The sequence below is a fragment of the Artemia sp. Qi Xiang Cuo genome, chromosome 16 (genome assembly GCF_049724085.1).
Source record: "Artemia sp. Qi Xiang Cuo chromosome 16, ASM4972408v1, whole genome shotgun sequence".
Taxonomy (NCBI): domain Eukaryota; kingdom Metazoa; phylum Arthropoda; class Branchiopoda; order Anostraca; family Artemiidae; genus Artemia; species Artemia sp. Qi Xiang Cuo.
In genome coordinates this window covers 15,055,256-15,083,106 of record NC_142809.1, presented here as the reverse complement: position 1 = coordinate 15,083,106, position 27,851 = coordinate 15,055,256, and the positions used below count along the sequence as shown (strand labels likewise).

General features: G+C 35.4%; 1 protein-coding gene across 1 annotated transcript in view; it reads right to left on the bottom strand.

Moving 5' to 3' along the window:
* Window positions 1–27,851, bottom strand: part of LOC148942610 (uncharacterized) — a 154,588-nt gene that overhangs the window by 45,221 nt on the left and 81,516 nt on the right. Inside the window, 3 exon segments of the mRNA XM_089102315.1 lie at window positions 12,938–13,241; window positions 21,948–22,101; window positions 24,281–24,396. Coding sequence (XP_088958441.1) covers window positions 12,938–13,241; window positions 21,948–22,101; window positions 24,281–24,396 — 574 coding nt within the window.

The window sequence follows — 27,851 nt, the reverse complement described above, 5'->3', positions numbered from 1 at the left end:
GAGACGCACACATCCAACAGAGAGACACAAAGCCCAAAACGACACAAACAGCCAAAAGAGGCACACAGAGACCATAAAGATTCAAACTACCCAAAGAGATATACAGCCTAAAGAGACACACACAGCCAAAAGATACACACACTGGCTAATTAGACATACACAAAGTCCTAATAGACACACAACCCCCAAAGAGAAACACAAACCCCTCAAAGATAAAAAAAAACGCCCATACAGAGACATACATACCAAAAAGATTCAAACCCTCCAAAGAGACACACATTGCCCAAAGAGACACACATGGTCTCTAATACACACAAACAGCCAAAAGAAACACACAAAGACCAAAAAGATTCAAACTGCCCAAAGAGAAAAACAGACTAAAGAGAAACACACAGAGACCAAAATGACTCAAACAGCCCAAAGAGACACACATAGCCCAAAGAAACACAAACCACCCCAAAGAGACAGAAGCCCAAAGAGACAAACACAGCCCAAAAAATACTCAAACAGCTCAAAGAGACAAAAACAGATCAAAAAGACTCAAACAGTCCAACGAGATGCACAGCCCAAAGATACGCAAAACGCCCAAATAAACACACACACACCAAAAAAAAAAACCGCCCAGACAGACACATACAGACCAAAAGATTCAAACGCCCCAAAGAGACACACATATCCCACAGAGGCACAAACTATCACTAAGAGACACAAAAAGCCAAAATAAAGACACAAAGAACAAAATGACTCAAACAGCCCAAAGAGATACACATAGCCCAAAGAAACACAAACAGCCCAAAGAGACATAAGCCCAAAGAGACAAACACAGCCCAAAAAAGACTCAAGCAGCCCAAAGAGACACAAACAGATCAAAAAGACTCAAACAGGTCAAAGAGACACACAAACAGACCAAAAAGACTCAAACAGCTCAAAGAGACACACAGCCCAAAGAGACAAGAGACGCACACATCCAACAGAGAGACACAATGCCCAAAAAGACACAAACAGCCAAAAGAGGCTCACACAGACATGCAAGCAAAGAACCCGGGAATTCCTATACAAGCAAGCAAATAACCTGTGTATTCCTATTCCAGCAAGGAAAATACCGGGTAATTTCATATACATGCACGCAAAGAACATGGGAGTTCCTATACAGGCAAGCAAATAACATGGTATTTCCTATACACGCAAACAAATAACATGGGAATTCCTATACATGCACGCACATAACATGGGAATTCCTATTCAAGCAAGCAAATAACATGGGAATTCCTATACAAGCAAGCAAATAACAAGGGAATTCCTATACATGCAAGCAAATAACTTGGGGATTCCTATACATGCAAGCAAATAACAAGGGAATTCCTATACACGCAAGCAAATAACTTGGGAATTCCTATACACGTAAGCAAATAACATAGGAATTCCTATACATGCAAGCAAATAACACGGGAATTCCTATACATGCAAGCAAATAACAAGGGAATTCCTATACATGCAAGCAAATAACATGGGAATTCCTATACATGCAAGCAAATAACATGGGAATTCGTATACACGCAAGCAAATAACATGGGAATTCCTATACAAGCAATCAAATAACAAGGGAATTCCTATACAAGCACGCAAATAACATGGGAATTCCTATACACGCAATCAAATAACAGGTGAATTCCTGTACACGCAATCCAAATAACGTTGCTATTCCTATACGTGCAAGCAAATAACATGGGATTTCCTATACATGCAAGCAAATAACATGGGAATTCCTATACACGCAAACAAATAACATGGGAATTCCTATGCATGCAAGCAAATACCCTGGGAATTCCTATACATGCAACCAAATACCTTGTTAATTCCTATAGTAGCAAGCAAATAACCAGGGAATTCCTATACACGCAAGCAAATAACATGGGAATTCCTATACATGCAAGCAAACAACAAGGGAATTCCTATACACGCAAGCAAATAACATGGGAATTCCTATACATGCAAGCAAATACCATAGGACTTCCTATACCTGCAAGCAAAGAACATGGGAATTCCTATACACGCAAGCAAATAACATGGGAATTCCTATACATGCAAGCAAATAACAAGGGAATTCCTATACACGCAAGCAAATAACTTGGGAATTCCTATACACGCAAGCAAATACCTTGGGAAGTCCTATTCAAGCAAGAAAATAACCTGAGAAGTCCTATACACGCAAGCAAATAACCTCTGTATTACTAGAAAATCAAACAAATAACAAGTGAATTCATATAAATTCAAGCAAATAATCAGGGAAGTACTATACAAGCTACAAATAACTTTGGAATTCCCATACCAACAAGCCCATATCTCGGGAATTATTATACATGCACGCACAAAACAACGGACTTACTGTACACGAAAGAAAATAAAATTGGAATTACTATACATGCAATCAAATAACAAGGGAATATCTATACCTGCAAGCAAATAACAAGGGAATTCCTATACACGCAAGCAAATAACATAACCATTTCTTTTATTCAAATCCCAACCACAAATCAAGTTATCGTATATTGAACAACCTCTGATTGGCTCATAAAAAATGCCCACGTCAAACGATACATTCATTGTGCAATTCTTATCAAAAACAAAAAGCTTTATATCCCTTTTTTCCAATGAGAGTTAGCTTTAGCAACGACACATTCCTAACAAACTATTCTTGACTAAAGACAATTGTCCAAAAAATCAATCACACTAGGACCGGTCTTGCGTACTCGTTCCTCTTTGAAAGATGTATTGACCTCTAGATCAGAATTACCTACCAGAAAAACCGGAAGGTCATTGTAATAGGCAAATGACCCTGGTAACCCCAATTAGTTAAAAATATACACACATATCTATGCCTCAGGCATAAGTTTGAATGTAAGTTTTTAACTAATTGGGCGCTTACTACTATTATTAAGTATATAAGGGGGATTGCCCCCTCCTCAATACCTCTCTCTTCGCGCTTAAGTTATTTGGTACTTTTAAAAAGCTTCTCATTGTCTTAATTAAAGGACCCTTGTGTTTTTTGATAGTGATGCAAATATCAGGGTTTTTTGGAAGGGTATATGGCCTAAACAAGTTTGCTTCTGGTAGTGATGTATTCATTTGTTTATTGTAAATAAAACCCTTATTAAGTATTAAGGAAAGTAAGTAGCTACCTAACACTACCTTTAGATAATTCATTCTGAAAATATTTAATAAAATTTCCTCGGCCTTTCAGAGCCACCGCGTTTCAGAGCCCTTCCTGACCCCTGTCATTATCACAACCAAACTCTTATTATTTCATTACTACACTCACATTTCCGGCATCGTTTGGAATGTGTTTTCATAAAAGAATATTTTATTCTATGGAAAACAGCAATAAATTCAAGACTTCATTCATTCGGTGTATCAAATAAAAAGATGAACATGAGACAGACAAGATTATGTTAAGCTCCACAATAAATCTTTCCCAGGGGCTTACTAAAAAGTTCAGACTTTGCTTCATTTTTATAATTTAAGCTCATCTAAAAAGCAAGAAAACGGAAAATATGTTCCATAAACAATTCCTTTAATAAAAGAAGCAAAAGTGCCTAATAAATCTTCTTCATCTCACTAATAAAACTAATTTGATTTATAAACCGAGGCAGGGGTGTCAATTCACGAGGATGTAGGGGTGGGGGTGTATTTATTAAAACCTAATGGGGAGGATTAACTTTGTTTTTTTCGATTTTTTTCAACAAAATACCAAAAAAAGGTATTTTCAACAGAAATACAAAAAAGGATTTTTTTTAAAATATAGATTGCAAAATATAGGAGAGGTTCAATACCCCCCCCCCCGAATTGACACGTCTGAACCGAAAGCTGTATTATAACTACGAGAGAGTGTGGTCCATTTTAAGAAATAAATTGGGTTTCCACCTTAGGTGAAATCAATGTCCTTGAAATAGATGCGAAAAGAAACGCATTTCTTAAACCTATACTTTCAGGGTTGGTTCATGTTTCAGTCATACTCAGGGTTTCCGCCAAAATCCTTTAAAGGAAAGGTTGAAAAAAGGTTCAATTTTTCTTTTCTTTTTTTATCAAAAAGTGTCATAGTTTTTCCGAATATAACGCATTTTTGATTTTGTTTTTCTTGTGTAGAAAGGGGGGAGGTAAATGCTCAATATGCAACTAACTTGACATTTTAAAAGAAAAAAAACGGAAAACAAGTATTTAGGAATTAGTTCAGCGGTCTAACCTTCCCAAACTAGACCTATAGCCAAGATTTCTCCTCAGGTGAGAGGGGGCAACAATTAAAAGCTCATGAAAGATTGAAAGGAAAACTGTTCAGACATAAAGATTATACATTTAAAATTTATTTCAATATTTAAATTTTTAAATATGTAATGAGGTTAATTTCGAAAAAGATATTTATGTGCATCTCACGCACATAAAATCTTTTTTCTGCCGAATTAAAATTCAAAATTACTGAGAGGAACTGCTTAAAATTTGATTTAGGGATTTTGTTTATCTGCAAGTTATTTGTTTACGTAACGTCAGTGTTTTTTTTTTTAATTTTTATGAGAATTTGTATCATTGTTTTTCAATGTCTAATGAAAGGATTTATCCCTATTGGAACTGTTAAATTGTATGTTGAAATTTGATGTTCTAGAGGATCTAAACTAAACTGACAATGCTTCTTCAACATATATATCATTATGCACCTGACCAGGGGTTTTAAAGGGGGGAGGGGGTGATTCTGAAAAATAACTGCGTTTAGTATTTTCACTGAAAAAACTGGCAAAAATTGCCTTATAGATAAATCTCAAGTTCTCCTGTGAAAATATATCCCGACTGGAAAACAGAAAAAATATGTTCCATAAAGAATTCTTTTAATAAAGGAAGCGACAATCCGTAATAAATTCTCTTCGTCTCAATTACCAAACTAATTTGATTCATAAATCAAGGCTATGTTTAAAATATGTTAGGTTATGGCTCTTTTTATGAAATAAATTAGATATTAGCCTTGAGCTGATATCTAACTACATTATGTTATGGCCCTTTTTATGAAATAAATTAGATATTAGCCTTGAGCTGATAACTAACTACACTACAAATGAAACTCAGAGAGGAAAGAAAATAACAAAAAGAAAAATAAAATAAAAAAAGGTGAAAAAACGAGGATTTTGTCAGCCAGTGGCAAACCATAAAGAAGAATAAGTAAGCAAATATTTCGACAAGGATCTCCACCGAGTCATCCTCAGTGCTAAACAGAAAAGAAAGAAAAGAAAAAGAAACCAACGAAAATTGGATCTTTTCGTTGGTTTCTTTTCTTTCTTTTTTGTTAAGCACTGAGGACGACTCGGCGGAGGTCCTTGTCGAAATATTTGCTTGTTTTTTCTTCTTCATAGTTCGCCACTGGCTGACAAAATTCTCATTTTTTCACCTTTTTTAATTTTGTTTTTCTTTTTGTTATTTTCTTTCCTCTCTGAGTTTCATTTGTCATGTATAGACAGTGTGTTCTCAGAATGTATTTAAACTAACTAAACTATGTTATGGTCCTTTTTATGAAATAAATTAGAAATCAGCGTTTAGCGCAACTTATAAACGTTTCCTTAGAATATAAGCGGTTCGTTTTTTTCTGGTTTACCATTCCATACAAAAGAACCAATCAGGATTTGCATTCTTGTTTTGGCTCCAAATTTGACATGTTGGTTTTGCTTTCTGACTTACGAATATTGTCAATGTCAATGGTATATATATATATATATATATATATATATATATATATATATATATATATATATATATATATATATATATATATATATATATATATATATATATATATATATATATATATATATATATATATATATATATATATATATATATATATATATATATATATATATATATATATATATATATATATATATATATATATATATATATATATATATATATATATATAGTCCTCCTATCCACTCTTTAACATGGAAGTTTTGGACAGTAGCCTTTCTTTTTCTCATGATACGTCTACTTTAAGAGTCGATTGATTATTCAAGAGTGGAACAAAATCCTTGAAATAAAAGTTGAAAACAGTTTTCGAACATTCCACATTTTGCCATATTTATCTTAAATGAAGGAAGGTTCCACCTGGTAAGGAATCAATTTGACTGTCCAACCGAAAATAAAAGTGAAACAAGTAGTTGAAAAGTAATTTATTTGTCTGCCCAAGTATACATATGATTTTGAAAAAGGGGGAGGACAGGCGGGTGATAATTAAATGTTCTTGATAGGTTGAAACCTTATCTTTTAAAAAACAGAAATTTCTTGAAAGGTTGAAAGGAAACAATTTATAGGTAAGCATTATACACTATGAATATGTTTATTATAGGCACAACAAATTTCTTAAATATGTTATGACTAGTCAAATTGACCTGCTTAGCTGGCCTTTTGGTAGCCGGGTGTTCGTCTTCTCATTCTGCTCGCTCGGGCCTTCAAACCTCGCAGTTAGTAATCATCTCGCTCAAGCAATGCTAGAACGACGGTTCTTGCAGGAAAAATGCTCTATAATTATAGCATGGTAAAGAACTTCGGGGGTTACCCGCCCCTCTCCCGAATTTGACCTAAAGTTCCCAAGCTATTTAACAAAAATAGTTTTCTTTTCATACTAGCCTAAATTATTGCCATAATTACTGTCACCCATTGATAGTAATTACTGCCACCCCATTACTGGCATAATTACCCCATAATTACTGGTATTAAAACTACAAACAAATATATAGTGGCAATTAATAGATAATAAATTCCATTCCCTATGGTGTAGATATAAATGAAATAAAACAAGGTAGAGTTACCAAAGCTACATAAAATTCTCAATAAATTCAACGGAAACCAGTGCTCGCCAAAGTAGCTTCAAATTAAGCATCGGTACTTTTTCTGTTTTTATTTCTGTAAAAAAAAAAACGAAAACAAAAACAGGACATCTGTTTTTGTCGGACTATTCTGTTTTTTGTTATTCTGTTATTCTTGTTCTTTCTATTCTGTTTTTGTTAACCTGTTTTTTTTCCAATTCAGTTTGTTTTTACCTGTTTTCTGTTGTTGTTGTTTTTTTTTCGCTTAACCAAGCGCTTGCGTTGACGCTACTGTTAAAGTTTGCTAGCTTGGGGGGATTGAAAGGTCTTCGTACTTTGGTCATCTCCTTTGCCCTTATGTAACCAATGCTCTCAATTTCTGGAGACAAAATGATGCAGAGCTGTTGAATGTGAGTCTGACGACAATGATGACGAACTAGAAGAAGGCTCAAGTAGAAAGCAAGAGATTGGTACAGACGAAGATGATCTACCCGATGTCATAGATGAGGATATTGCTAATACTGCGTAATATTGCTAATAATTGTTAATACTATCGATGACCCTGACAAGTTGGATGAAGAAAGTGTATGTGATCAGTGGGCTAAAACTACATCTGACTGGAGGCAGCACTATAGACATAGCTTTTATTTTATTTTGCTAGCTCTTGTAACTAATGTTTTTTCAACTAAGAAGAAGCTCTAGTCTAACTACAAGACATTCTTCAGAGATAGTGGACCTGTAGCTCAATATTAACTTTAAAGCTGGTCCAAAACAGAGCCAGAAGCTTAGAGTACTGTTACTTTAGATCTTAGAACAAAATAAGTAAGAAATGGCAGTTTACAAAGAAGTGGAAAGGATCTACCCGATGTCATAGATGATGATATTGCAAATACTGCCTCTGATATCCATGACCCTGACAAGTTGGATGAAGAAAGTGAATGTGATCAGTGGGGTGAAACTATATCTGACTCTGGAGGCGGCACTACAGACATAGTTTTTATTTATTATATTTAGCTAGCTGTTATAACTACTGTTTTTCAACTAAGAAGAAGCTCTAGTCTAACTACAAGACATCCTCCGGAGATTGAGAACCTATAGCTCAATATTAACTTTAAAGCTGGTCCAAAACAGAGCCAGAAGCTTGCAGTACTGTTACTTTAGATCTTAGAACAAAATAAGTAAGGTTTGGCAGTTTACAAAGAAGTGGAAATGGCTTTATAGTACAAGTCAGTAGAAAAAGTGCCTCTAGTGAATTATTAGCGTTTGTATTCAACGAATTTTAGACATCATGGATGCATCAGTAGCTGCAGCCTAGTAATGAGCTAATCTTGGCCTATAGTAGCCGAAAATAATAAAACGTGTTTTTAGAAAAACTATTCTAAGCAAAAAATTATTTGATGCTGATTCAGCAATGTTAATTATTACCTACATTAAACTTCAATGTTAATCATAGCACAAAAACAAATTTCCCTTATTTTCGAAAAAAATCGAAAATTCTCAAAAGTGGCATTGGATCGAAATAAAAAGTGCACCATTGAAATCACCATGGTCGAAAACCCCTAACCGGAGGTACAGGGTCCCCATCCCAAAAACCAAAGACATTCGTATTTTAGCATGGATAGTGCAAGCAATCCAATGTACCAGAACAACTGATGGAACAAAGTGCCAAATCAAAAGTGTGAAATTCAGTTTGTTTTCAATTTTATTCACCTCCCCCCAAGATTTTGCTTATTGAAGCCCTTGTCACATTGCCCTCCCCCCAAGATTTTGCTTATTGAAGCCCTTGTCACATTGCTCGCCCCCAAGATTTTTCTTATTGAAGCCCTTGTCACATTGCTCTCCCCCCAAGATTTTGCTTGTTGAAGCCCTTATCACATTGCCCTCCCCCCCCCCCAAGATTTTGCTTTTTGAAGCCCTTGTCACATTGCCCTCCCCCCAAGATTTTGCTTATTGAAATCCTTGTCACATTGCCCTCCCCCCAAGATTTTGCTCTAGATCCACCCCTGAGTTTAATAGTCTTTCTTACCAGGTCTCAACCATGACTTATGCTAAACAATCCAAATACATTCTTCTAGTGGATTTTAAAATGAAAAATTAAGAATTTGAAAAAGAAATAAAATAGATGGTATATTTTAAGAGTCGTCTAATGGCTTATTCAGAGTCAAGGGCATTTTCACCAAAAAGAACACTGAAAAGGGTTTTTCTCATTTATTGGAAAGAATCATAGTCCTCTCAGATATTTTAAATTTCTTTATATTCCTTGTCTTGCAATGGGGAGTAGAAGGAGAGGGGAAGCTAAAAAACTTAAAATCAGTATTTGGAAACTAATTTAGCTCTCGGCCAAAATTAGACTTGTAGCCAGAGTTTTTGTTTCTGAGGGGGGGGATGAGGAACCAACGGTTTTTGAAGATTTAAGAGTGCTATTCATACATAAAGACTAGATACACATTCTGAATATATTTAGGTATTAAATTAAGTAGAAAGAGATTTGACAAATGTTTATTAGAGGGAGTCTTAACTAAAATAGCTATTAATTCCTTAACAAATATGGTTTCCCCTTTATTAGGACTACGTCTCCTACCCAATCATGTACCGCTTTTTGGCAAACATTACAGAAATCAATCTTTCCCCTTAATTAGCGCCAATCAACTTTAATTAACGTTTGAAAAGCGATCAAATAGCTATTCATCTTACACCGTCCAACAAACATTGGTCTGAATTTTTTTTAGGGGGGATAGAACAAAGGAATTTTTTTTTTGTATTTTTTTTGGCAGTTTTGAAAGGAAGAATTAGAACCATCATAAAATGTGACATTTGGTTTGGTTACGGTTGTACATTGGAACCCTATACAAGCGTTTACTTCAGGAATGATGTGTTTTTTGTGATTTGTGAAGATAAAAAAAATGTGCTTTACTAAAAAAAAGTAAAACATTATCAGATCTACGGTAAAGAATTAAAACAGAGTGGGCACATCCATGTTTTAAAAGTTTTGACTCAATCCAAAAAGACGACCCCCGCCCCCTCCCCCAATGGTTTCCCCAACCTTAACTCGATTAGAACGTCAGTTAATCAACGTTTAAAAAATTTGTTCATAGATATTATTCATACAAAATTTGTTCGTAGATATTATTCGTGCATTGCATCAATGTACAAATTATACTGCGGTTGGGTTCACATAGAACTGTCCTTGTATTGCAATTACTGCTGTATATGAGACAAATATTGTACTTTTTTTAAATCATTATTTTAACACACGGATTAACATAAATTAAGAAATGAATCAGAATGGTGTCAGCTCATGGAAATAGCTCTCCTTTAATTTATAATTCCATGGGGTTTTCAGGTTTAGGACAGTGGATATTCAGGTGTTTGAAATCCAATCGGAGAGAAAAAGAGCTACAAGTTTCAAGGCCGTACTCAGGGGGGAGGGGTACAGGGTTTGATCCCCCCCGAGATTTTTACCCGACCCGTAAAAACGTAACAAAATACATATTAATAAATTTTTAACACGTTTAAAAAAATTACCCCCCACCCCAGAGCCGTTAAGGGCACCGTGACTGGGGGGTTGCCCAAATTGATTCGGCATTTTTGCTTATATTTGAGTCGAGAGGGGGAGCTAAATTTGATTTATTCATGTTTTTTTTCCTTCTGCAAAATTATCCTAGCTGCTTTTTAATTCTAATTTCATTTCCTTAGTTTTATTTTTCTCCTTTCCAAGACCAATTTACTAGCCAATCAGCCCGTGCAAGAAAAGAAAGCGCATTTCAGCGATTCATTTTCTTTCTTTTCACACTGTGATAGAACTAATCAGCTTTAAAGTCCACTTTATACCATGTTATAGCTTTTTGCCTTTGGTTATATCCTTGTTAAGGTCCTTTGTAGTAGACTCGTACTACGGATTTATTTCCCTGGGGGAAGAAAATAAGAAATCTAAAGAACAAGCTTTTAAGCAAAGAAATCCTGTCGGATAGAGAGAATGAAAGAAATTGGGCAAGGGACACTAATTCATGGAAATGTAGGGAGAGGGGGGTAAATCTAGAAGGGGGAAATTTGTTGTTTCTCAATTTTATGCACAATGAAAATACCAAAAAAAAATTCTCATACTTTACAAAAGCAAGATTTCTTTTGTTATTATTATTGTTTTTCGCATGTTCATTTTTAACTTCAAAAACCCCCTTCCTCGTACCTTATTTCCACAAAGACATGCGATCAAAATTTTGAGATACCACTTGAGTGGAAGGTCTAATATTTTTTTTTCCTTCTCTCTTCTCTTTTTGTTATTATTATTTTTTTGTATATTTGTTTTTATTTTCATGAATAGAGATTGGTCATAATTTGGTTGTTTTATTTCTTTTTTTTTGTTTGTTTGTTAAGAGTTCTGTTTTTTAAGTCTTTGTTATAAATGTGAAATCAATTTCTTTCATGTCTTTCTTTAGTCGGCCACTTTGTCCTTCTTTGGGTAACATTAAACCTTAAAACAAACAGAATTATTACGTACATGAGGGGGTTCGCCCCCTCGTCAATACCTCAATCTTTACGCTCAAGTTCGAATTTTGTTCCAATTCTTTAAGAATGACCCCTGAATAACAAAGGCCATTTAATTAGAATAAATAGCTGTTTTGAATGTACAAAAAACAATTTAGCGTAAAGAGCGAGGTATTGACGAGGGGGCGAACCCCCTCATATACGTAATAATTTCTGTTCGTTTTAAGTTTTAATGTTGCTCCTTACTTCCAGTTGAAAAACACAATTTATTTTATTCAATTTCTGATGTTTTTTCAAATAATGCAGGGAAATCTGGTAACCCCTTCATGGAAAATTCCCTTCCCCCATTAAAAATTCCTCTATGGAAAGATTCTCCCAGGTAACCCCCGACCTCCACCAGAAAAATCCCCCTGAAAACGTCTGTATACTTCCCAAAAAACAATACTATATGTAAACAATGGGCAAATCTCATATCTTGCAGCCCTTCCCCCGGGAACTGTGGGGGATTAAGTCATCCTAAAAGACATAGTTATTAAATTTTTCGACTATGCTTAACAAAATGGTTATCTCAAAATTTTGATCGGGTGACTTTGGGAAAAAAAATGAGCGCGGGAGGGGGCCTAGTTCCCCACTAATTTTATTGGTCACTTAAAAATGGCACTAGAACTTTTAATTTCCGTTCTAATGAGCCCTCTCGCGATATGATCACCCCTAGGAAAAAAAAAACGCATCCATGATCTTTCTTCTGGCAAAAAATACAAAATTACACGTTTTTGCAGATAGGGGCTTGAAACCTCTATAGTACGGTTCTCTGCTAAGCTGAAACTGATGATATGATTTACATTAAGATCTTATGACTTTTATGGGGTGTTTCCCCCCTTTTTCGAAAATAAGGCAAATTTTCTCAGGTAAGATTTAACATAGGTAATACTTGATAAAACTTATATATTTAAAATCAGCATAAAAATCTGATTCTTTTGATGCATCTATTGGTATCAAAATTCTATTTTTTAGAGTTTTGGTTACTATTGAGCCGGGTCGTTCCTTACAGTTCGTTACCACAAACTGTTTGAAAAAACAATTGCAGCTTATCTCCGAATGTTTGAAGTTTTATAAGCTTTAAAATATCCTTCTTAAACCTGGGAAGGGTTTTGATAGTTCTCTGGGAAGGGTCCTGACTCTGCACTGAGTATATCACTAATCCTACCTCATACCTTACGTGGATTTCATAACCCATACACTTCTCAAATATCAATCTAAGCGTAAGAATCTAGTCTGATTTATCAGAAAATTCGTATGCCACTCGCTACAATATTCTTTCCTCCACCCATCAATGTTCTTAATTTGTCTTTATTGCGTTCACTTTTTCAAACAAGTTGCCTACCTTGTGTCATTTTGATTGTTTATTATCCCTCACGAGTACAACCATAATACCCCGCCGGCTTTAACAATACTGATTTACAATTTGAAACTCAAATCCCCAGCCAAAGGAATTCTACGAATGTGTTTAAGTTCAGCTATTTAAAAAAAAGGCTGAAGACAAAAGGTAGAAAAAACAGAAAAGGCTGAAAAATAGAAAAAGGATAAAGACAAAAACAGAAAAAACTAACCTGGTATTATAATCCAAAATGGGGTTATCGGGCATGACTAGAGTTTCATAAACAATTTGACAGTCTGACCCAATAACTGTTAGTCGGGTTAATTCTATGCCTCCAGTAGTATAGCACATTTCACAGTCAAGTGCATAAACTCCAAAGGTACCATCCTCAGGGGGATTTTTGGGAAGTGTTGATACAAAACCTTTGACACAATTTAGATCAACTTGTTCTATAACGTGAGAAGAGCCAACAGTACAACCCGTTGAATCAATATCACAGCCACAGCATGAGTATTTAGTTTCTAAGCCTCCAATTCCTGAAATTAAAAACTGATCAGGTTCGCATTTAGTGTCTTATTTCACGTGCTTATATACACAGGCTAATATTATTCTTTTTTTGCAATTGACGTATCCTAAATAATGTTTCATGTGACATGGGCATCAATTGGTGGTTCTAGTATTCTTGATGAGGAGCGAGGATTTTATTTGAAACACTTAAGTGCCAAGAATAATATTAGTTGTCTTTTCTGTTTAATAAACAGAAAAATGTTGCTTGAGATGTGGGGAGAGTGATTATGGGTTGGGCCATTTCCTCCTCCGGTGTAAGCAGCTTTCTCATTTAAGGGGATAAATTATCCAAGAAGGGGAAGATAGGCTGCTTTGTAGGTTAATGAGGTCTACTTGTAGTCCCCCCCGTTATATTGTGGCAGTAGGAAATTTTGTATTGAAGGGAAGGATGTCAAATGGAGTGTAACTTTGCTTTAGTATTTGTCTTTTTTGTATATGGCTTTAAAAGGCTCTTAAATACAGATTACTATTATTATTATTATGCAAAGACTAATATTATTATATATTCTTTTTTGCAACTGGCGTATCATAAATAATTCTTCACGTGGCTTTTTAACCAGTGGTAGTTCCAATATTTTGAAGGAGCAGGTGGGTGCCTCAAATTCTTAATGTGATGGTGTTTTATTTGAAGCATTTATGAGCGAAGAATAATATTAGTTCTATCTTTTTTAATAGATAGAAATATGCCCCGACTAATATTATTCTGTATTTTTGCAATTGACGTATTGTAAATAGTTTTCAAGCAACTTGGTGCCCAGTGGCAGTTCTAATATATTGAAGGAGGACCGGGGGAAGGGAGATGGGTGCCTCAAATTTTGAAGGCGACATTCGTAACACTTATCACCCAAAAATAACCTCAATTCTGTCTTTTTAACATGGTTCCATTTTTACATACAAAAGAACGATTTTTTGCCATGTTTTTGACATTCTAGGGGATGGGTGGCTGAGGTACCCCCCCCCCCCGTTTTGGCGCTTTTGATACCAATTCGATAACATCTCTAATTCAAGCATCAACAGTTTTGGAAACAAGAGTTAACAATTCTAAACACAAGCAAAAAATGATTGCAATGAAATAATTTGGCGTATTCAGAATTAAATACGTATAGCTTATTATATTCTCAGGGCAAAGGCATATCCTGAATTTTTGTTCGGGGGGGGGGGTACTTTTCCGGCTGGTTTTACAAAAAAACAACTAAAAAATGCTTAAAAATTGTATTTATGCATTTTTGTTACGTTTCTACAAGTCAAACAAAAATTTCGGGGGTGGGGGGGAGGGGAGCAAACCTTTTAAACCCCTCCCGGATACAGTCTTATCCCAAAGCATCTCGAGAAACAGTTGTTTTCTAACACCACTTTAAATCGTTTGAAGCACCAGCTCAAGATTCCATATATTACTGAAATAGGATTTTCTTCAAATCATTAAGGTTCTTTCTCCAAATAAAATTGAAGATCTAAAAACTGATTCTATGAATTATTGAAAAAAAAAAACAATAAATAAACAATTCAGAGTTAATTAAGAGGTAATTATTCAGAGGTAATTAGCCTATAAACTAAAACAAGAGATAATTAACCATGCTAGTCATAAGACATCTACACCACTGAGACCTCAATCAGTGTCAGGTTGAAATTTGCATTTTTTTTTGGCAACACTGATAACTCAAACATAAGTAATTGAAGATAGAACTTTATGTGTTACATTAAAAAGCATTTTAAAACATGCTGCGGAATGATTTGCAAGGGTGTATCCCAGATTTTAGTTCATAAACATCAACAAGGAAAAACAATAGAGAATTATCCTTACCTCAGCGAATTTCAGCCAAGACTCTGGGTTGAACTTTACTGAAGTAAGGATGCTGGGACTGTTTTAAAAAATTCATTTCAGTTTTTATGTTCGTATTTTAATGTCTCTTTTCTTTTATGTATTTATGTATTGCTGAGGACGGCCTTTGAACAGAGGGTCGAAATATTCATTCAAATATAGAATTCCACTGTCTTGCGAAAATAATTCCCTATTATTTTTTTTCTTGTTGTTGATGTTTATGATGGAAAGGGGAAGGGATTTTCGATTTTTTTTTTCTTTTGCACAGTCTTTTTAAACATCAAAATTTGTTTATAGGCATTTTATTACGATTTGCGAGCCAGACAAAAATTCCAATCCCCCAGGACGCGGCCTTCATGGTTTGATTTCTTTGAAATGAGATACAAAAGTGGTAATTCTAAGATCCAATACCCTTAAGAAAATACTAGTGCTTCATATCGCCTGCACTCTAATAGACCCGTTGCTAAATTTACAAAATCAATCTAAAGATGGTATTTAAATTCAAGCTTTCTTTTCCTCGACCCGAAACTATAACAATAATAATCTGTATTTAAAAGCCTTTTAAAGCCATATACAAAAAAGACAAATACTAAAGAAAACATATACTCCATTTGACATCCTTCCCATCAATACAAAATTTCCTACTGCCACAATATAACGGGGAGTCCTAGACCTCATTAACTCACGAAGCAGCCTATCTTCCCCTTCTTGGATAATTGATCCCTCTAAATGAGAAAGCTGCTTACACCGGAGGAGGAAAAGGCCCAACCCATAATCATCTCAAGCAACTACACCCGACCTCCGGACCTTCCCTCAATTTCTTTACAACCTTACCATAAATTAGAAGACAATTAGCTCGAATCTGAATCCTCAGATATTTAATGGGCAACCTCAGCGTAAAATAAAACTCCTGCACAAAGTTCTCTTTTACTTCTCTATACAAAATAATAACTCGGAGATTTATCCACAGCTGATTGCCATAGTTGCACTTCTTGGTCTTCAAGTCTTGCACTAAATTCGTTGAAGAGCTTTTCATGATCTTCTGGCTCGGGCAAGTCTAGTCTGGGAAGTTTGAGGAGTCTTAAACAAAATTTGATGATTTGGGTATATCTTTTCAATTTCAGGTTAAATATACCAAGATCACCTTTTAATACTATCGTATGTGCTGCATTCTGAAAGCCAAAAACTCGTTTATAATATTGAAGTTGAAGGGTTTCTAGTTGCTTTGCCGGTTGATATCCCCATATATATTTGTATAATATATTATTGTGGAGGCTTAATTTACTTATTTCTGATCTTAGTGTGCTTCTGTATATTACAAATAATGCATTTTTTCCTTTCTGTGATATTGTTGTAATATGACCCGTCCATTTTCCATTTCGACAAAGGATGAAACCTAAGTATTTGGCTTTTTCCACCACTTCCAGCATTTTTCCATTCAATAAAAAATATGGAAAATATATTGAATTATTTTAATTGCTGTATGACGAAGCAAAATTGCATTACTTCGATTCCTGCCTTTCAATGCAGGCAATTGCTGCAGGTGAACAACCCCCTACCAACAGAAAGATACGTGATCAAGTTCAACGAATATTGACTGAAGTGTCACCCGAATGTACTGAAGTTATCAAGTATTTTGGGCAATAGGTTGCATAGGTTGCATCAAGACTGGGCTGGGTAATTGTAGACAGAGAAAAGCCAAGACAGATAGTCCAAGTAATTGAGAGGCAAATGTTTAAATGGATGGGGCACGGGTAAATGGCAGGAGTATGCATGACCCTCTTATTGGAGACATACTTGTCAGGTTAGTTTTTGGAAAGACATGCCTGCCTAGAGTCTTAGGCAGGCTGATCAAGAATTCAAAAAAGTATAGTAGCTAGGCTAGAACCATGAATAATCTTAGTCCGGTAGATGAATTTTAGATAGGGATGTATAATAAAATAAGAAAAGTAATAGAGAAAATTTTTAGCACTCCAGATTAAGCTAAAATAAAAATATAAAATAAAACGATGTCAATCAAAATTATGTAGAATAAATAGTTAATAAATAGTGAATATTTCAAAAGCCCAAGGGCAAGCAAGTCCTAATGACGGGACGTCATTAAATAATGGGATGGGTAATATGTACCGTGAGTAAAATGTGATATATTTAAATACAAAAAATAAAATTCCTTTTTTCTAAAGATAATTCCGACAGAAATTAAACGTCCCCTAATTGAGTTGAAATACCATTTCCAAGAGTATAAATTCTTAATGAATTATAATAAGTATAAATTATAGAGGACTTGGGCCAATCGTGAAAAAAGCTAGTAATGCGCAGGAGTTTTATTTGTGTGATATAGTGAAAAAAACTGTTTTTCGTTTCAATTATGGATTGTCTCTATTGCCATCAACATTATCTTTGAGAGCCAATTTATCCTTGCCTTTGTCGTTGTCATTTGAAGTGAACCACTGATGTACACCGAAATAAGTAAGTCATAATAAAACTATTGCTTTTCTACTTGTGTTTATTTTATATTACTGTATCTAGTCGCACGGCAGGTAATTAGTTCGCATGCCTCCAAGCTAGCGCTCCCAGGGATCTGATTTCTACATAATATTAGAGGTAATTGATTTCCACATAGCTCAAGGAAAAGAGGTTACATTTATATAGCTACACATTTTATTTTCTCTCAATGATTGAGGGTGGCGCGGTCATAAATTTACTTTACTCCCCATTGCTGTGGCGTGATCATAAACTTAATTTTCTCATTATTTTTACGGCTTTCTTAGCCTATTAAGTAACCTAAGAAAAATCACCCCGGAAGAACTGGCGCGATCGGTACACTACTTTAAACATAATATTATATATGGCACAGTCCGTAGCACTATAAGTGGCGCTATCGGGGAACTTATAAGGTGTAAGTTCACAGGCTTAAAGCATATTATTACATTTAACGCGGTCAATTTTAATTACCACAATTAGTATAGCCATAAAATTTTTATCGCTACCCGAACAAGCTAGTGATTAGAGAAGGTACTGATAAATCAAGTGATACGAACGCATATGACCTATTTGTCGAACGCGTCAAACCCCAAACAATATCAACTATATTGAATTATAACTCGATGATCGAACTCTACTGGGATCCGAGTTAGACTGTCCCTTATCAAGTCTGTCACCTGGTTTTAACTAAAATTGAAAATGGTCATTAGTAGGAGGGGCTTCAATTCTGAAAAAAAGGTAGAGTGGGGGAGGCAAAGATTTTCTCTCAATATTTCAATGAAAATACAAATAAAACGTAATTTTCAAGACCTAAGGGGGGAGGGGTTTCGATTTTTACGAAAGTATTAAAAGTATTGTTCGAGATCTACAACTACTACTAACAACTCATCGCAGCACCAAGTCGCCTGAGGCCAACAAAGCTACGCACGCTCCTCCTTTATCCCAATCTATTCAAAGCCTTCCTCTTTACACCCTCCTAGGAAGTTCCCATTTCCTTTAAATTTTTCTTTATGACATCCTCCCACCGCAACCGCGGACAACCTGCTTTTCGTTTAGCCCTAGACGGTTGGCCAAAAATGATATTCTTGGCAATTTTTCATCCTTCATCCGCAGAACGTGCCCTAGCCATAGGCGGTACAAAAATTAACGAGGGCAATTGCATCCCTATTATCACCATTAACCCTCTTTAAATATACCTTTAATTTCCATTATCAGGTGAGGGAGAAAAGAGAAAAAAGGAGAATACATCAGAAAAGCTCTAGCTAGCAACAAGCATACAATTTATTTCCACACAATGAGATATAAGAAAGACATCTATCCGGAAAATTGCGTTTCCTAACCTGATAGAAAGGCATCACAATGACACAGATTAAGCCTAGTAATGCTTCTTGTATATCTTCAAAGCTAAATATACCGCCTCATAAGCTTGAAAATATATCCTGTGCTAAATGAAGGATAATGGTGGATTGACAGGTGACATAAATCAAAACTGTCAAGTGAGGAACCACAGATAGTGCATAGAAGCGGAAAGTGGAACGATGGAACAGAAAATGGAAAACCCCGGAAAATGGACAAATTAAAGATTGCGAACAAAACAAGAATAATTAAAAATCCGTATTCAGGAGGGGGGGGGTTACCGGGTTTGAGCCCCCACCCGAATAAAAAGCAATTATTCGACTCGTACAAACGCAACAAAATGCATATGAATAATTTTTTTAAACGTTTTTAGATATTTTTTTTTTCAAAACCCCCCTCTGGAAAAATACCCTCCTCTCTCGAATAAAAATCCCGGATATGCCCTTGGTTTAAAGATATACAATTCATTCAAGATTGAAGGAACTGTATCCACTATAATTTTGTCCACACTGAGACTTGAATAATGTAAGTTTTTTGTAGGAACACCCCCACCCTACAGAAAAATAAAGATTTGATACGCTACTTGGAAGAGACTGTAGTAAAGTTACTCTTGGGATAGTAAGGTTACTCTTGGGGTAGTAATTGTAACCTTCACGTGGTTCCCTGCGAGTAGTAGGCCTTGTCATTACCCATCCGTAAACAGATGGCTACTATTGCTCTTTCAGTCACCACCCAGCCACTGGCTGTCCTGCCCAGTGTCTGGGCATGAGGCACGGTATTTTGTGGGATAGACTGCCAAATCTGGACGAACTGAAGCTAAATGTCACTACACACAGTGGAAAAAGGGATCCATGAATCTGGGCACAGGCTGATATCGGTAAATTTGAAGGTATTTCACAAACTGGATATAAAGCTGGATGACATAGTTAGGGAACTTAATGGCCGACAGCTGGAAATACACATAGTAATGATGGTGAAAACTAAACATTAGTCCCCATATTTGAGCAGCATTTTCTTCCGAGGATTTGAGGGGCGGGGGATAATAATTTTCTTTCTGAAAATTTGAATAAGATGTGCAGAGAAATTCTAGAAAGTGAAAGATTTTAGTGGGGCTTATATGCCGACCCTTACTAGCCCCCCCCCCTGTTTTTTGTGTGAAGGCAATGGCCTTTTTCGCCTAAGTCTGGAGTCATTTCCTTATGTCTACCCATAAAAAACATAGTAGCCTTACTCTTACCAAAAACCATTAACTAAGAAGCTATTAAAGTAAGGGGGTTAAGAAGACTATAGAAAAACAACCAAACAGTTTTCTTTTGCTAACTAAGAAATGTGTAATGGCAATAACATTTCAGCAACAGATCTACACCCCAAATCAGGGCAAAGACGACTAGGACTCAAAAGCACTATTCTGCTGACAGACCGGCCAACAGAGCCATTCGGCTCCAAAATCAGTCAAAGACAAGCTTCTGCTCTGGAACCCTTTTAACAAGCCTGAATTATAAGGTCAAAGACATTTGGACTCAAATTTTGCAGCCACATCCTCCCAAAAATTTCAAATCCCCATAATAAAGGTAAGGATTGTATACCCCAATGAATTCAATTAATATCGAATCTCAAGGTGAAATTTAGTTACGTTGTTTGCATAGCTGTCACATTTTCGTCGTAGCTGTTATGCAATGTGGTAACTTATACTATGACAGTGAACATTTCATTATTTGAAATACTTTATTACTTTATTTACCCACCATGTTCACTGAAAAGATTAGGCCAAAACTCTTTGTCTAGCCGAGTGTGGAAGACTTGGAATTCACTTCCATCAGAAATAGTTGCTACTACCGCAGTCCAGTCTTTCAAAAGTAGTTTGGCCTCTACAGATTTCTATACTGGATCCTATCACAATCCATTTGAGAATATTTTTACTTTTGTATTAGCTGATTTGTGACAGTTATTTTGTAGGCTTACTTTTTGGTAGGTTTCAATTATTAACAGATATGTTTCAGTTAAGTTGGTATGCTATTGTATGTTTCAGTAATATTGTTTCCAATGTTTTCAGTTACTGTATGTTTTTGTTATGTCATTGACATTGTTATAGACTTTTTTATAATTTTTTTGTGCGACAAGCTTGTTAAAGCTTACCGTATCTTGGTGTTAATAAATAAATAAACTACCTAGGCCGTATCCAGGGGGAGGAAGGTTCAGGGTTTAAATCCCCTTCCCGAGACTTTTTGTTACATAACAAATTAACAAATTTGTTATGCGTTTTAAAGTTGTTTTTTTATACCCCCCTCCAAACAAAAATCCTGGATACGCCCTTGTTTTTACATAACTGATATACTTAAGTTAAATACTCAAAAGTAAGAAAAATGCAAAATAAAACAACGGGATAAGGCCAATATAACCAAACCGAAGAAAGTAATGGGTATTTCGGATCGACAATCACGGTCTGTCTTGTTATAACGATCTGTTGTGTTATAAAGTGTAAAAATTCAGGTAGAAAACCTATTGTCCAATTTATCAATTTTTAAATATATGGTTGTGTAAATTCCTAATTAATTTAAAGAATCAGAAATCACTGTGCTTAGCTAGGCCAAATCTAGGGGGAGGTACCAGCTTTGAACCCCCCCCCCCCAAAAAAAAAAATTTTTGCCTGACCATTTAAAAGTAACAAAACGCATATAAACAGATTTTGATATGTTTTGTAAAGATTTTTCCTGTACCCCCTCCCCCAACAAAATCGTGGATACACCCTAAGTGCTTGGTTCTTTAAACTAGGCATTGAAAACGGACCGTGATTATCAGTCCAAACTGTCTACCATTTTTGTCATTTTGCTTATATTTTCAAGATCTCGTTGGTATCTTCTGACATTTTCTTTGTCAACTCTAACCAATAATGTCTAAAAAAATATCTCATACTGATTATACAGTCACAAAAATGAAAGCTCCATTCGCAGAAGCTATTTGTCAAGTTCGAAAGCAAAGCATAAAAAACGAGCATCATTTTCAGTAAAGAACTTACCTCTTCGTTTGATTGGCTTACCCCAATGGTAAGTGCATTCTTCTTTCTTTAAAAGTATTCCCCTTTTGTCGACTAAAAATACTACAGAACATCGATCGCATCGTCTTTCAAATGGGCTTTCTAATGTGGGAAGCTCCACTTTCTTTCTAAAAGTCTGCAACGTAACAAATGTCATTAGATGATTATGTTGCAACCATCATATTCCACTAGGACCACAGAGAAAGGGAAACAGAGTCGGATCTTTGGCAATTTAACAATGGAAGACAGAGATTAAAACTACTAACGCCACTGACAGTATAGTGTTTAACAACAACTTCATTAAAAAACTAGAAAATGTTAATTAAAACTTGATAATCTGATAACTAATTTACAATTGATATCGGATTAAAGTTGCAATTTCTCTGTAAGTGATAATTTATTAGCGCTTTTTTATTCTTAAGAATAATTTTATGTGAAATCTATTTTACACAAAGCAGGCCTATATTAGTTAGGGGAAACGTTAACAGGTTAAGTGGATTAGTTGACTTCACCTTCCCTTTCTGACACAGCCCTGCTTCTTCACCCTCCCTCATATTTGAAGGTACTTGAGAAGTTAATCTTCGGGTGAGCTGCGTTTTATGATAAGCTAACCTGACACAGCCCTGCTTCTTTACCCTCCCTTTTATTTTAAAGTACATGAGAAGTTTAGCTTCGGGTATGCAGCGCTTTATCGTATGCTAAAAAAAAGGAAACAAAATCGTCAAATGCTACAAAGCAGTTGTGATATTACTTTTCGACAAAAACCCCAGTTTCTAATCTTATAAGTTTCCAATACCCCTTGAACAAATTCGCATATGCTACTAATTTTTATGTTTCCTATTGTTTTAACAATAAATTTCCTATTGTTTTAACAATAAATACCATGGGACGAAGCCAAGGAAGGATCCAGGATTTTTTTTCGGAGGGGGGGGTTTACTAATTTTTGACTTTTTCGGGGGGGGGGTACTAATTTTTTACTCAGTTTTAGACTAATTTTACTGATTTTTACCTAGGTTTTCCTAATTTTCGACTCGGTCAAAAATTTCGGGGGGGGGGGGGTTCAAACCGGGTACCCCCACCCCAGGATACGGCCTTGGACGAAGCTTCCCTTGGTGAAAAGACACTTTCACCAAGCTTCCCTTGGAGTCGATAGTAAAGAACTTTAATTTCGTTTTATCTTATTCGGCAAGTCTTTTTGCATATTTATACCAACAATCTATTCTATACTATCGACAAACAACTTAAATTGTAACGTGCTTTCAAAATATTTAGCACAGATACTCATTTGTATCAAAATTCATTATAACTACCCCAAGTATTTGTAACGTCATTCATACGAAAAATGTTACAGAAATTCGTCTACGGAAAAACATTCCAATAAGAACTCAATTACTACAAGAGCTGAATCCGCAACCTTCGGAATAAACGTCCGACACACTGTCCACTGTACTAAGCAGGCTAGTAAGCAATAAGGAAAACAGAATGAACGGGGGTCTTTAAAAAATAACGACAGCAAAAGGTAAATTATATGGGAATAAAGGAGATTGCAGGGTGATCCGCAAAAAGCTTGAGATTTCAAGCTCAAAGGCCTCTTCTGTGCTTACTTTTTGTAGCCACTCTGGAGAAAACAGAGACATTATTTAAACTGGGTAGCATACAATCAGATAATACTGAGATAAATGTTGAGAATGTTGAGAACTAAAAGTAGCCAACAATGATGAGATTAATTAGCTCTTATCATAAAAAGGAGCAAATAATAATAATAAGAGAAAGCAAATAATAAGAGAAATAATAAGAGAAAGAAACAGAGAGAGTAGGGACAAACACAGGAATTTATTTCGAGAGGCCGGTAGCTAAATAATAAAATACATTTTTTATACTTTGCATAAGAATTATTCAGATACCAGTGACGGTTCTGGCCTCTCGTGTGCCGGGGGAAAATCTTGATTAGCCCCCCCCTCCCCCTGTCTCTCAAAAAAAATTCAGACCAAATTTTATCAAAATCATTATTTTAAATTTACTCATTAATTAATCATTTATTAACTATGTTCATTTAGTAACTGCGCCTTTTACTTTAATAAAAATAAAATTTCAAAAATAACAAAATGATTATAGCTGTTACAATATTTATTGGAAATTTTGCACCCCTAAAATGTATGCGTCCACGGTAAGTGCCCTTTCTGCTCCCCCTAAAACCGCCTCTGCCAGATATTCATTAAATTTAAGATTTCACGGGAAGTTGCCCAGTGCCCCCACTCTGCGTATGTCCCCGAGGGAGAGAAAGAGATAGGGATAGAAGAACAGAGAATACTTACATTAAGGACCATCCTTGCCCTTCCTTTCTCCACTGGATCTGGCATTGGGAAACCATTGGATTCCAATTGCTCTTGTGTTAGAACGTATTTCTCTAGTAGTTTATACAACAGCGAACCTGGCACAAAATAATCCGTGAACTTTAATAAACAGAAATCCCAAGGGGAAACATACAAATCGTATAACAGCACCATTATTTACAAAAAATATATCGTCTTCGAACTGCTTCCAAGTTAAAAATGGTTAAAACCTCTGCTATTGTTTCAATGCAAAAAATGGTAATAAATACTAAGCAAAAAATTAACAAATGAGAGGAAGTCAATTAAACAGATTGACCTGACTGCTGACTTACGTTCCAGCCGCCCTCTGGGGACGTTTTGACACCTGATTATCAGTTCTATATGAAAAATAATATAAAATTGAGAATATATTAGAATTATGCTGCAAGCATATCCCATGAATATGATTAATTAGTTTCTTAATGAATCTGTTCAGTATATTTAAAATAACAAACTTTCAAAGCCTGATTTGGATTATCTGATCTTGCTCCCCTCATCCCATGAAAACTCCAGCAATAACGATTAATGTCAGTAAAGTTGCAAAAAACAGGAATTTGTTTTGTAAAACAAGGCATTTACAACCTTCTTGATGTAACTTTTAAGCAATGATACAAATATGTTCCATTATTACTCATAATTACATAATTACATTTTGTTACTAATTTTAAAAATATTTAGAAATAAAAAAAAAATAAAAATATAGTCAAAATAACGTGAAAATTGGTATTATCTGATCTTGCTCCCTCATCCCATGAAAACTCCAGCAATACCGATTAATGTCAGTAAAGTTGTAAAAAACAGGAATTTGTTTTTGTGAAACAAGGCATTTACGACAATCTTGATATAACTTTTAAACAATGATACAAATATGTTCCATTATTACTCATAATTACTTAATTACATAATTAAATTTTGTTATTAATTTTAAAAATAGTTAGAAATAAAAAAAAATAAAAATATGGTCAAAATAACGTGAAAATTGGTATTATCTGATCTTGCTCCCTCACCCCATGAAAACTCCAGCAATGAGAATAATTTCAGTAAAGTTGTAAAAAACAGGAATTTGTTTTGTAAAACAAGGCATTTACGACCTTCTTGATATGTTAAACAATGAAACAAATATGTTCCATTATCACTCATACAAGATGTACTGAGAAACTCTTGGTTGATTGTATTTCCTAAACAAAATTCTTCAAAATGAAAGCCAATGAACATATGAAACAATATAAAATATAATAATGGGTTATATTTTAATTAAGACAGTGATTGTTGAAAGAAAATTTGCAATTACAAATAAAAGTCTGAATTTTTTGGCTTCACATCTGGAAGTCTTTATCAACGAAAAAATATGAGAAAGAAGATAAATGCAAAAAAAAAATCTGACAATGAAAATACAAGAGAAAGAAACAACTAAGTCAAAACACACAACGGATCAGTGGCAGATCCAGGGGGCGCGCGCCCCCCTAGCGTAGAAAAAAGTAGTGTGATTTACTAAATTAACGCACGTTAGCGTTAATTAAACATGCTCCTAACGCAAGTTTATCGGATAAACCTATTTTGCACCCCCCCCCCCCCTAAAAAAAAATCCTGGAATCGCCCCTGCAACTGAGTTTCTATGCAGTCTTCTGACCTGCATTAATGACGCAAGCAAACAATTAAATCAATAGCTTTCAACAAAAGTATATGACTGCAATTCAATAATTCCAATTGCCTGTAGAACGCCAAAAGTCGCAAAAATTAAGAACAATAAGCTTACTGAATGTGTGGTCTGTGAAAATAGCAGAACTCATTCAAACTAATTACAATTAAACGCAATCAGTGGCGCCAAGTCACAAAATATAATAGGGGGGGGGAGTATTTTTAATGGAGATACAGAAAAACCTATTATACACTTAGCCAAATATACTTAAAATAGGGAGTAGGGACGTCTTCACTACTTCAAGAAATCGTCGACTAATCTATCCAAATCAAGTTTTTTCCTCAACGTTTTAGCGTTACAGTAGATCAAGGCTGTATCCAAGGAGGGAATTAGGGGGTATGGCCCCCCTCCAAATGCTTGTCCGACTCGTAAAAACGAAACAAAAATGAGTATAAAAAAAAATTTGTGCGTTTTTTGTTCCCCTTCTAAAAAAACCCTTTTGTAACCCCACCCCCAAAAAATCCTGAATACAACACTGCAGTAGGAAGGCGCCTTTTGCTTTTTATTACGTCAACACATGACTTATACTCCTGCAACATTTCATAAAGAGCCGTAGGAAAATCTTACTTTATAACAAAGCTACACGACTATCAATCGCGAGCTCATCGCCTATATCTGATTCTTAAGCCACCTGTAATACTAAGACAAAACCTTCCTTTTTAAACATTTTCCTATTGCATTTGGGCTCCTTTAGAGCCAGTGTTTATGCATAAACTTTTAAGCGAATAACCCCCCCCCCACCAGCATTCTCAACGGGGAACACACCGATTCTAAAATCTATTCAAAATCCATTTCTTTGTCTTTTTTCTTCAAATTCCATTTATTTCTTTGTAAGTTAAATGCTAAAACTAGCAACATGCACAAACAGCAGCCCTCTACTCTCAAAAACGGTATTTATTTTTCTTTTGAGATGAATTTTATTTACATTTCCAAGGAAAGAGAATTTTAATTTTTGACTCTATTCTATATTCAGATCCCATCATGATTGCCCCCTCGACGGCTACTTAATAAAGAACAAACTCTAGCTCTTACTTTATCAGAGCAGCTTGGGTAAGAGTAGTTAAGAAGAACCCCTCACAAAAAGGATGTTTTCTTTTTTTGACTTCTGAAAAACGTCACTGCAAATGCACCTTATTTGCCTTTTGATCAGAGGCAGCGTAATAGCGCTGTCTAAGTAAAGAACGATGTAGGCACAATGTATTATTTTTGGTTTCTTTAGACCAAGGCACTTCGTATCGAAGGAGTTGTCGTAGAAACTTCGAAAAGAGCTCATTCAATTAGAAGTTAGAGGGGCCTGTGCCCTTTTTAATAGTCGAAAAAGATTGGAAGACAACTAACACCCCTCCCAGGCCCAACATTTTCTCAAACACATCCGATCAAGATTTTGAGATAGTCATTTTGATCAACATAGGTCCGGAAATTATGTCTTTAAGGATGACCCCCACCCCCAGAGCCCTCAGGGCAAGGATTGTAAGTTATGGCCTGGGGGCATATAAGGTTTTTTATAGAAAGCGTTTTCGTAAATACTTCAAAAATAGCTCATTCGATTGAAAATTGAAAGAGCTAGTGCCCTTTTTAATAGTCAAAAGTGATTGGAGGGCAAACTAATTCCACACACACACACCATTTCCCCAAACACGTCCAGTCAAAATTTTGAGATAGTCATTTTGTTCAACGTAGTTGAAAGTTCTGAAAATTAGATCTTTTGAGGATGACAACCCCCTCCCCCCCAGCCCTCAGGCCAAGGGTTGTAAGTTATGCCCTGGAGTAGTATAATGTTTTTTATAGAAAGCGTTGTCGTAGAAACTTCAAAAA